Source organism: Medicago sativa, chromosome 3 (genome assembly GCF_051527215.1).
Source record: "Medicago sativa cultivar Bolivia chromosome 3, Bolivia_mono, whole genome shotgun sequence".
Taxonomy (NCBI): domain Eukaryota; kingdom Viridiplantae; phylum Streptophyta; class Magnoliopsida; order Fabales; family Fabaceae; genus Medicago; species Medicago sativa.
In genome coordinates, this window is record NC_140751.1 from 24,965,954 (window position 1) to 24,978,094 (window position 12,141).

The following is a 12,141-nucleotide window of genomic DNA, read 5'->3' on the forward strand; positions in this document are numbered from 1 at the left end:
GGAATGGGTTTTGACATGGAATTGAAACAAGGACTTATACAAACCAATTGAGAAGACTCAAACAATTTTTAAGGACTAAAATGAGTTTGAATGCAGGAAATGACTAAAATACCCTTTTTCATGAAATTTTGCAAATAGGCTTGGAATAAAATGCAGAGAAAGATGCAATTGATCAGAGATAAACTCAAATGACTTGAAAAGCAAGAAAACCCTTTTAATGGTTCAAAATACAAGAAAATATAGACAAAATCACAGTTGAAAATATCATCAAACATAGACAGTAGAAAGTATGCAAATAAAGCAGAGTAAACAATCAGTGTAAATAGCAATAGACAGGCAATCTCTCAAAGGTCAAAGACACTTATCAGAGATGGAAAACATCTTAACAAATATTTTTAGGTCCAAAATTAGGGTATAACAAGCTTGAGCTGCAAGTTCAGCCAGGAAAGGTTCTGGATGGCACTATAGAGATTTAGTACATTAGGAATGTCTCCCCGGACAAGAAAAATCTTGGGAACACTATATACCATTCACAAGCAATTTTGCCAATTTCACCTTGAAGACAAAATGAGTCTTGTTGGCGACATGCTGATAGAGCCATATGAATGAGATCTACACAAGGATAATTTGATGAAGGTTCACCTGAAAATAATTTTAGACCAGATATTCCCTCAGAGTCAATCACATGGATGGGGAGTTACCGGATGTGAATGATGATGTGATTCACAAGAATTATGAGAAGAAAGTGGGAGAGAGGAAGAGGATCTGTTACGTTAGATTTAAGGATAAAAATGGTGTCTCTGACTCGGAAGAGTAACCTCTAGTTTTCTCATTCCCTTTGCTTACTATCCAAATATTTTCTCACCTTATCTCGGAATTAATCCTCTGCTTTTATGGACTTTAACTTCTCTGTTTTACAAATAAAGTTAAATGTTCTTTATCACCCATTATTTCTGCTATTCTAAATTTTAGACCCTATCGGGATATAATGTTGTTAGTCAACCTATTCATGTGTCCAAAAAAGAAGATACGAGTCTAACTCGATAATGATACATAAATAAGATACTCTAAAAGTGGGATGATGACATGCTGTCATTACGTAATTTTTAGGACTTATTGTGACATTTTGATAGAGTTCTCATGCAATTTATACTGTTATGGAGTGCAAAAAAGCTGAAATATTGAAGTCTGTTCGAAGCAAATCGCGCCACGCCAAATTCAAGCCGTGCTGCGATTTTTGGAAGCAAAATTCATCCTCCCTGTTGTAGGGAAATCGCGGCACGCCAATATATAGGCACGTCGCGATTTTGATGGGTCAGACCCAAGACTTCTATAAATACTGCACTCAATCTGAAGAACAAGGCTGACGATTTTGGAGAGCAAAGTGCGATTTTGAGACATCGGAGACGGCTAGAAGGGCGATTTCTTCAATCTTTTACCAATTCATGTATGTTTTGATTTCATTATTGATTATGCTATTTGTAAACTCAATTATGAGTAGCTAAATCTCTTAGAGATTAGATCCGAGATGAATCTTTGTAACCCTAATTGACACATGTTGCTGTGAAACTCTATTTTGTTTATGAATTCAATTCTAGTTTATTCAATTCAATTGTTCTTAATGCTTTTTATATCTTGATCACATATAACTTGATTTTGTGAGAACGAATGACCACTGACCATGGCTTTCGACTTAGACCTAATTGAATTGTTCTAATAAACAGGGTTAGTCTAGGAATAGATAATCGTTTGTTAGTGATATTAGGTTAACGTTCGGTAAAACCTTCAAGAATTATTAGATCACCTAAGGAATTAGGGGCTGTAGTTTAAGAAGAGGGTCCTAACTCAAGGGATTGATTAGGGCTATTTTGTTAATCATCGTAAATTAGAGAAGGATTCATAACAAATAGGTGCAGTAGACCAATTAGGGGAACTTAGAGGATTCATAGGATCTGATCTCATCTCTCTCTCCATATTTTCTTAACAAATCTTTATTTTCTATTACTTGATTTAATTAAAATCAAACCAAATCTACTGCCTAGTGGCAAAACAAAACAAACTTTTATACATCCTAAAATACAACGCGATTGAATTATTGAAGTTAAAAACAGTCCTCGTGGGATCGATATTTTTACTACTTCGATAGTATTTGGTGCACTTGCCAAACATCTATCATGGGACATGGCTCATATCTAACAATGTTTTGAAGTCTTGATTATGGAAATGGAACTTGGAAGTTATCAATCGGGTTTGAGCTTCAAATGTTAGAACTCAATACCTTATTTTGCAAATTGAAAGAAAGATTGTAACTGAGACCATAACTCTTATTTCTCTTTTCAGGTCTCAGAAGGTTTGTTGCCTCTAAACAATTAAATACTACTGTCAAGATCAAGCTTACGTAAACTTTGTTGAGAATATATAAGCGTAACAGATCAAATGAGTTTCAACTTTACATCACCATAGCAATTCAGGCGATCAAGATCAAAATAAAATAACCAAGATCAACCTTAAATAAACTCAGTTGAGATATAGTTGTAACCGATCAACTAAGTTTCAACTTTATAACACCATAATATGATAATAATGTCAACATCAAATCAAAATAACAGAACTAACCTTGAATAATCGTAACTTCCTTAAAGAGAAGAGTTGAAGAATCCACCAGAACACTTCTCCGGCAACCCAAATTTAACCTCATTTTCCAGCATCTTTTCATACCAATATGTAATAACGGGTTAGTTGCTGAACATATAGTCTGCAAAGTAAAAATAAAAGAAGATAATCAAGACCATCTAGTTTATTCAATCTAACAACATAAACTAAGCACATAACAAAGCAATATCACACAATCACATTAGAAACTTCTCGATGCAAGATACATACTCAGTTAACAAACGTGGCTTTTGATGATCCACTCTGGAGGTGGTCAGAACAAGTTGTAATATTCAGGATGATCAGACAAAGGGGAAAGATGACCATCTTGATAGAAGTGAAAAATACTCATTCCATGCTTCACATTCATATGATAGAAGAAGAAGTTTTCATCAATAAAGATGATACAATTTCCTCTGGGAACACACAAATCCGAGGCAGAAGCAGAGAAGGAATATTCTAACCCTATGAACAAAACCCTATCCCCTAAATTCTTGAACACCACCCACTGCCTCTCCTTCACATAAAGTCTAAACACTTGAATTATTAATTCACCGTAGTGATTGATGTCAACTAACAGCAACTCACCCTCGCTCTCCAGTAAGTATTTCAAGTCCCCACAATTACTAACCAAAGGTTCAGCAGCTAACTCGACTTTTGGGTCATCCTCCGGTCCAACTGTAATCGTCCTACCAGTATCATAACCGAGCCCGTAAATCCTCCCTTTAAACACGCAAATGTAATAACATACAGCTGGGAACAAGAAATAACTTTCAGCGGCTAAGTGGATGGAGAGTTTGCTGAAATGGAGCACTTCGAATGGGACATTAAAAGAATCAGTTGTTGGGTTTGGGTAGTCAGTTGAGATGAAGGAGGATTGAGATAGTTTGGTTTTGCCACATGAGTTTGGCTAACTCTAATCAACCAAGGATAAATTTGTTGTTGTTGTTGTGGTAGTTGTTTGATAAGGTAGAAATTATGTTTGGAGAGGTAACAAAAAGATATAAGAATGGGGTCGCTGTTGTTGTTGATGGATTCAATGTCGAATGGGTATTCTTGTGGAGTGGGAATTTGAATGATGAAATGTGAAAATGATTTGGGATGGATGACGTGTGCCAATTGGAACAAACTGATCGAAAGTGAATGAGATCGATTTCGGTGTGAATTCGTTGCGATATCAAATGGAGAAGCTCCTTGGGAGTTCAGACCAGTCTGCTTTCATTTTCAATGCCGCTATGGAATGGACGATGATGCCCATTTTTTTCTTCTTCTTGTTTTTGGTTTCTTTTTTTAGTAACGATAGAATAGAAAACTGATTAGTAAGGCTTTTAGGAGGTTGAAGGTCAAGATCAATTGTTCTATTTTTTCAACTAATTGAGATTCACGAGTTTATTTATAGTTGAAGAAAAAAGAGTTTATTAATTTCCTTCAAAAAAAAAAAAAGAGTTTATTAATTGAGATTGCGCGCTTCGTTGGTCAAAATAGTATAGTCTATGCTGACATTAGCTAAGTACTTTTAGACACTCATATGATAATAAGTAAGCATGTTAAGAGACTGATATGACAATATTTACTTAACTGATTATATGTATATATAAAAACTATAACCATACTACAAATATTTACTTTACTTCGGTGTTTAACCCTCAAAAAGATTTCAACTCCTTTAGAGACACTTAAAAATATAGTGGAATCTAATTAAAATAATAAAGAAGGCTTGATTAAGCATAGATGTGTAGAAGTTGTACTCTTGATCACAATTTAATCATGATAAATTATGTTGTTTTGAATTTAGGCTTTTATCTCCCACTCTTTACAAATAAATCTGATGAGCAAATCAAAAAGAAAGATAACCATGTGTTTTATACTTTTTCTTTTTTTGAAACCACGTGTTTTATACTTGAAGAAGGATAAATATGGGAGGTGAATCATTTAAAACACAATAGTGTGTTAAATTTGGATATATGATCATTTATAAATTTACCAATCTATGGATTGGGTTTATGGCAAAACAAATCAAAAATTAATAAGCAAATTTATCGAAATATTCATGAATAAAAAAGGGAACAACATCAAACCTGGTGATTCTAATGCCGATGAGAATTCACTTCAGCATTTTATGATTAAATTAGATTTCAAATAAACACAATCAATATGCATGACAGAAACATCAATAATTGAACCACTACATATAGCTGATGTGAAAATAAACAAAAATCCAAGATTTGAAGAAGATGCAACAATGAAAAATAAACACAAAATACGAGGAAAAAAAAGAATTTTTATACCTTTGAAATAACAAAATCATATTCTGCAATTGATTAAGGGAATGAGACAAAGAAGGAACTTTACCTCCATGTTTGTGTTTGTCGCCAATCATGAAGAAGTTTCGCAAATTCTTTTTTTAACTTTCTTACCCAATCTGTTTCAGCTTAAATAGGAGATGGGAAACACAACAAAGAATTAAGTGATTTATCCATCTTCAAAACCAATTTCACGCAATGAATAAAGTGGTTTTTCCATCTTAAAGACACACACAAGGCAATCTTATATAGAAAATGAGAAAGGAAAACCAATTCAATTATTCATTTAGATTTAGATACCCCACAAGTAGGAAATAATAAAGCTCGTGCTCTCTGATCAACATGAAACACGCCGACCCTGACAAAAGAGAAATTAAACTCTGTCAAACAGTTCAAATTTATAGGGAACGCGCGCAAATCAGGATCACTCTGGCAGTAAGGATATAATCTGACAAATTCAGCGCCATGGACCCATCATAGTTGAGATGGATTCTACGCAAACAGCAACCGGAAACAGAAAGGATTATGCATGTGGGAAAGGAAAAAAACCTTGCAAAATGATCATTGAGCATGAATATTTATTGGTAGTAGCTAGCTAACGTGTTAACAAAACCTTTGGCACCCCACAAATGGTTACTTACTGGTTATATGAAATAAAAGTAATTGTCGTAGATAAAGTTATAGGTGAATCATGAAATGTGTTACGAGTAAATAGTGTTGCACATGTGTGAGGGCAACATCTCAGATTTGAACAAAGACGAGGAAATCACGACAATATTCATTGAGGTGCTGGAGCTGACTTATATTACCTTTTGTCATAATAAACTAATTCCATAATACAAGTAAAAGTTAATAAAATCTAAAGCAGAAGAGATAAGACCAACAAGATAAACATAGCTAGCTATTAAAAGAACTATAAGCATGTATATTAAAATTTAAAACCATGGACGGTAAAAGAACCTGCACTCTCACATTAGTCAAACTTTACAAGCAACAATAGTTGAAAACATCCTTAAACTCTGCCATTTCAAAACAAAAAGGAAAACTAGGTAGATACTAAGAAAGAGCATTTCAATGTTTAATTAGTATAAGAACTTGCATGCCTTCGGAACAAACTTGAATGCATGCACAAAGCCAAACAGTACACACACATGCACCCCTGCATTCATCTATTAACTTCACAACCCGAACCTTAACGGACAAAATTTTCACTTCCATGTTCTCAAGGTCCAAGGCCCATAACAGCCATCAAGATTAGACAATCCAACTCATTTCATTCATTACAAACAACTTTAAAGAATTGTTTCTACCAAGTGCTTGAGCAACTGGGGGGTCTCTTCTTAGTACCTCAGAAATTAGCCTACTTGTATCTTAGTACCTCAGAAAGTACTTTTTTTTCTTTCTGTAGAATGATTTCTGAATCACCATTTGACTACTAACTAAATGCACATTATTGAAAATGAGTTGCTCCTTTATTTCAATTTAAGGAAACTAAGACAGATAGAAAGGAGACTACTTCAACTTAAAACACTCAGTTTCGCGCATATAAAGCTTTTGATTATAACTTTAATTCTGATTACAAATTGAGAAGCATATTATTCTTTTTAATTCATGCCGTGACAGCAACAGCACATATGAAGGCTCTTTGCCCGTCCTATGAGCAAAATAATGCAAGTCTAACTCCACCATCAAATTTTGAATAACAACAAACAATAAAGATTCTAGCAGAGTACACAAAGAGCAGTTTTCAATCTTGTTTATATAAATCAAACATTGCTTCTGACTTCTGGACACCCCTTAGCTAGTCAATCACTCTTTGCCTGTTGTAAACCAACCCCTTGCAGGAAATGTTCTGCATCCAAAGCTGCAAGCACCCTACACAAATTGATACGAAACATCATTACGACCAAGATGCTAAAGGTAATATACTTCCAAACAAATTTAAATTGAATTCGTTTAGATGTCACATACGAAACTCTGGGCGCAGCTAAATGAACTGATCGAACTAAGAACTGACAAGGCGTTCATTTTAAATTAATTGGTATCTAAGCATGTATTATGCTAAACATAAACCCAGGTTTCTGATATTTAGGTATTGGTAATGAAAAATGACTACACAGGACCCTCTCATGTTGCTGAGTATTCATGATATAGACTCTACTCAGTAATATATGGGATTGTTATAAATGCAACAACTGTGAGGTTAATGTTTTGTTTGCTACAGAAACTTAACATTCTGTTGTTGTATTTTATGTATTTTTAAAAATCATTGAACCATTGTCATTCTACGAATGTTTGGGGGAAAATAACCATTATATTGAAGACCATTCGAATTGTCCTCACACTTGCAAGAAATGCTCTTTTTGAGTTTCAAATGTTAGAACTCAATACCTTATTTAATTCAAGGACTAACAAACTCGCCAATTAGAAACAGAAAAAAGATGGGGAATCGATAAATAGGCTCTGTGAGCTCTGAAAGAATATAAGCTAGATTATAAAAAAATAAAAAAGATTACATAAAGACGAAAAACGAGGTAAAGATAAGTACACTACAAGTCTACAACTATCTCTTACTGCTAATGTATTTTGCAAATTAATATATAGAAAGATTATTTCACTTTTCAAGTTTCTGAAGGTTTGTTTCCTCTAAACAATTAAATACTTCTACATTAGAATTTTTAAAGTCACCAGTCAAGATCAACCTTAAGTATACTCAATTGAGATAAGTGTAAATGATCAACTAAGTTCCGACTTTATAACACCATAATATGATAATAATGTATTTGGTCAAAACATCATATCAAAAGAGCATAACTAAACTTGAATAAACACAACTTGCTTAAGGAGAAGAGCTGAAAAATCCACCAGAACGCTCATCTTCTCATATTAATATGTAATTAGGGGTTAGCTACTAAACATATAGTCTGCAAAAGTAACAATAAAAGAAGATAAAGCTCAAAACAAAACGCATGAAACATATTTAGATTTCTGAAAAGTTAGAAGTGCAAATACTTATTTACAAGAACATCTTTGCTACAAAAGCCATATTCAATGCAACAACATTTAAATATTTCTCTTTCTAATAATATAAACTAAGCAATATCACAATCACATTGGAAATTTCTCAATGCAAGATAACATACTGAGTTAGTGAAGCTGGCTTTTGATGATCCACTCCAGAGGGGGCCAGAACAAGCTATAATATTCAGGATAATCATACAAAAATGAAAGGTGACCATCTTGATCCAATTGAATAATAGTCATTATATCCTCCATATTCATACGATCGAAGATATCATCCATAAAGACGATACAATTTCCTTTGGGAACACACAAATTCAAGGCTGAAGCAAAAAATGAATATTCTAACCCTACGAACAATACCCTATCTCCTAAATTCTCGAACTTCACCCACTTCCTCTCCTTTTCATCAATTCTAAACACATTTATCCTTAATTCAATATCATGATCAGCAATGTCAACTAACAGCAAAAAACCCTCCCTCTCTAGTAAGAATTTCATGTTCCCACTATCAACCAATGGTTCAGCAGCTAATTGGACATTTGGGTCTTCCTCGATTCCAACTGTAATCAACCTACCATTTCCGCAAACCGCGTACATCCTTTGTTTAAACACGCAGATGTAATGAACAGTCTTTGAGGTGACATTGGGGAATAAGACATAATTTTTATGACCGCAACGTAAAAGTAATATAAAGGGAGGATTTTTGAGCATGATGAGAGTGAGAGGTTTTTTCCCATGGCAGGTGACAACAGAAACTGATTTAGGCAGCATGAAATTGGATGAAGAGGGACTAGAATCTTCAACGCGGAACTCGCATCCCAAATGGAGGACTGAGAGTTTGTTGAAATCAAGCATATCGAATGGGAAACTCCAAGAGTCGTCAGTTGAGAGGAATTCACGTTGAGATAGTTTGGATGTGCCCGATGAGGATTGGGTAATTCTGATCAACCAAGGTTGTTGTTCTTGGTCTTCTTGTTGTGGTGGCTTAAGGAGGAAGAAACTGCGTTTGGAGAGGTGACAGAACAAAACAGTGATGGTGTCGTTGTCGTTGAATGGATGGTTGAGGAGTGGGACTTTGAATGGTGAAATGTCAAAATGATTGGGGATGCATGAAGAACGCCAATTGGAACAAACTGATCGGAAGCGAATGAGATCGATTTCGTTGTTGATTCGTTGCGATATCAGATTCAGAAGCTCAGTTTGGAGTTCTGACCAATCTACCGCCGTCGTCATGGATGATGCTGCAGATTTGCTTCTTCTTCTTGATTTTCTTTTCGAGTAGCGAACGATAAAATAGAAAACTGAACCCTATAAATGATGAACAATGTTGCTGCCAACAATGAAGAAATGTAGCGTAAGAGAAATGAGGAGTTGAAGAAGGCATTGACGGAGTCGAAGTAGATTACGGCGGTGAAGAAGATGATTAAGTCGAGGTTTTCGGTAGCTTGTAGGTTTAAGAGCAACGGTTTTATTTTTTCAATTAGATAAGGGGCGGAGATGAAGTGGAACAATCCTACTACTATCACTTATCCTCATAAAACAAAACTTATCACTTATGTTAAAAAAACAATAAAAAGGCAATTTAATTCAAATGGTTAATGAACTTCACAAAAATTAAATTGTTCAGAAAAATCTAAATTCGACCATAGAATAATTCTTGGTCACGAAACTTCAGATTATCAGATCCCACACAAACCGAAAATTATCTTTTGAAAGGGACCGAGGGGATAATATATATCTTTTGGTATTAAAAATCATTAATATTTTTTTATAGACAGATGAGAATGTTATAGCCACTTAAAAACTCACACACATATAGAGGAGTTGAGGTTTGAACCCCGATTACGACTTCCATCCTAACATATTAAGGGGTTTAATGAAAAACTTTAGATTCTAACTTAGCTTCAAGTTACAGATTGAGAAGCATATTATTTATTTTAACTCATGAAGTGACAACAATGAAACGCATTCGATTAAGCCATCACAAGTGCTTGTAATCATATAGGTACGCTACAATCAAGACTTGATAGCTAAAAAACCATGAATAAATAGAAACATGAACTTGCATTAACAGATTAAAATTTATCTTAGCAAAAAGACTTGCACTAAAATAGTAAAAGAATGTATTCCTTCACCTATATGGATTAGAATACCAGTGGCTGAGAAAATATTATAAGATTCATTGAGAAAAGTTAAGAAAATAAAATAGTAAAAGTTTAAATTTTTATATTGCCATGTTTGGTCTCTCCACTCGTCCCCTTTCTCTCCATCGCCGCTGCGTAAAGTGAAAAGGCTTTCTGTAAGAAACTAAAGGAGAAGATCAAAATCTTAATAAATAATGTCTAGGCTAATATATAATTAATAAGTAAATTGATTTTCTATACCTAGTACATGCTTGTTAAGAGGAAAGAAACAAGCAAAGTAAATACAGAAATATAATTCCAAACACTGGGAGAGAGAGTTAATTAATTATCTTCTAGAACTATCACTCTTAAATGAAAACAAAAGGTTTGGTAAACAATGGAGCAGTACATCCCAGTTTATAATAATAACAATTTTCCTTAGTGATGTAGTGCATATTTTCGTATATACATCTTATCATACAAGTTACCACTCAAAACAAAATTCATTAAATACATTCAGATTTCTGAAAAAGCCAGCTGCATTTATAAAAAATGAATCGAGTTCCCGAAAAATAAGAAGTTTAGTCATAGCCAATGTAACTTAAAAAAATTATAATATTGTCAGTTATGGTAAAAGAGTTTATCCAAACTAACATAAACTAAGCACACTAATGCATTATCAATCACTATCACATTAGAAACTTTTCAATATAAGACAAGAACATACTCTGTCACGAATTCAGATATTGTGGATCCACTTCGGTGGCAAGAACAAGTTAAGATATTTAGCCCCACACGAAAGTTGATTTTGATCCAAGTGAAAAACACGTTGCCCATATAACATATTGCCAATAGAGAGGACAGATGAGTCAATAAAGACGACACAATTTCCTTTTGGAATACATAGTTCTGAAGCAGAAGCGGAAAACGAACATCCACGCCCAATGAAAAAAACCCTATCCCCGAAATTCCTCAGCTTCACCCACTTCTTCTCCTTCTCATCAAAATCCATCAACCTCACCCACTTCTTCTCCTTCTCATCAAGTTCAAAAAAATCAATATTGAAACAATAATATTTCTGATCAATAGCCAATAACAACAACTTACCATCACTCTCCACTAGCATTTTATTCCGCCCAGAACTAGCAGGAACCAAAGGTTGAGCTGCTAACTCGATGCTCGAGTCTGGTCCAACCGTAACTGTCTCGCCGGACTGGTCGACCGCGTAAAACCTCTCTTTAAACAAGCAGATGTCTCCATATTTATATGACCTTTCGGAGATCAGTGTCCACTGCTCGTCGAGGCCACGGAAAATCATCGGACGGTTGGAACAATGACTTAATCTGCCGAGTAAAAGAGGGTTTTTCCCATGGCACATGACGGCAAGGACCATTTTAGGGTGCTTGTCTTCGTCGATTATGAAATCAGTTCCTAAATAAAGGATGGAGAGTTTGTTGAAGTCAAGCACGTGAGGAGGAATTGGGGTTTGTTCTTTTGGTCGTCGATATAAGATGAATGGGTCGAAGAAGAATTTAGTTTTTCCATGTGACTTTTGTGTAACTCTAATCAACCAAGGACGACGACGAATTAGGGTTTTTCCATGTTGTGGTGGTTTGACAAGGAAGAGAGAGCGTTTGGAGAGGTAACAGAATGGAGAGTTGGTGTTGTTGAGGGAATGTTCAATGATTTCTTTTTTGGAAGAGTTGTAGTTGCCGGAATAATGTATGAGTGGGATTTTGATGGGTGAAATTTGAAGATGGTGATTTGGAATGGAGGAAGAGCGCCAATTGGAACAAATTGATCGAAAACGAATGAGATCAATTTCGTTGTCGATTCGTTGTGATATCAGATTCAGAAGTTCCATCGGGAGTTCAGACCAATCTGCAGATGATGTTGTGTCCCGCTGATTCTCTTTTCTTTCCTTCTTCTTTTTCATTACTCTTTCGTAAAGAATCAATGACAGCATAGGGAAGTATCAATGATTCTTCAATTCAAAATCCTAATTTTTTTTTGTTTTTGACGGAAAGAATAGGGTTAAC

At 34.7% G+C, this 12,141-nt stretch overlaps 2 protein-coding genes and 1 pseudogene across 2 annotated transcripts; all 3 read right to left on the reverse strand.

Moving 5' to 3' along the window:
- Positions 1–472: 472 nt before the first annotated feature.
- Positions 473–3,910, reverse strand: LOC146936612 (F-box protein At2g17036-like; annotated as a pseudogene).
- Positions 3,911–8,102: 4,192 nt separating this feature from the next.
- LOC146936613 (F-box protein At2g17036-like) lies at positions 8,103–9,212 on the reverse strand. The gene has a single exon (XM_085749251.1). It carries the CDS (start codon positions 9,210–9,212, stop codon positions 8,103–8,105), a length of 1,110 nt encoding a protein of 369 aa, XP_085605377.1.
- Positions 9,213–10,024: 812 nt separating this feature from the next.
- Positions 10,025–12,141, reverse strand: LOC146936614 (F-box protein SKIP23-like). Its single transcript, XM_085757719.1, has 2 exons — positions 10,830–12,141; positions 10,025–10,254 (listed from the first exon to the last, which is right to left on the reverse strand). Exon 1 carries the CDS (start codon positions 12,066–12,068, stop codon positions 10,842–10,844), a length of 1,227 nt encoding a protein of 408 aa, XP_085613845.1. The 5' UTR covers positions 12,069–12,141; the 3' UTR covers positions 10,025–10,254; positions 10,830–10,841.

Bases quoted from the DNA above. Each gene is read 5' to 3' on its own strand.
- LOC146936613 (XM_085749251.1), bottom strand. From the start codon at position 9,212: ATGACGACGGCGGTAGATTGGTCAGAACTCCAAACTGAGCTTCTGAAT.
- LOC146936614 (XM_085757719.1), bottom strand. From the start codon at position 12,068: ATGCTGTCATTGATTCTTTACGAAAGAGTAATGAAAAAGAAGAAGGAA.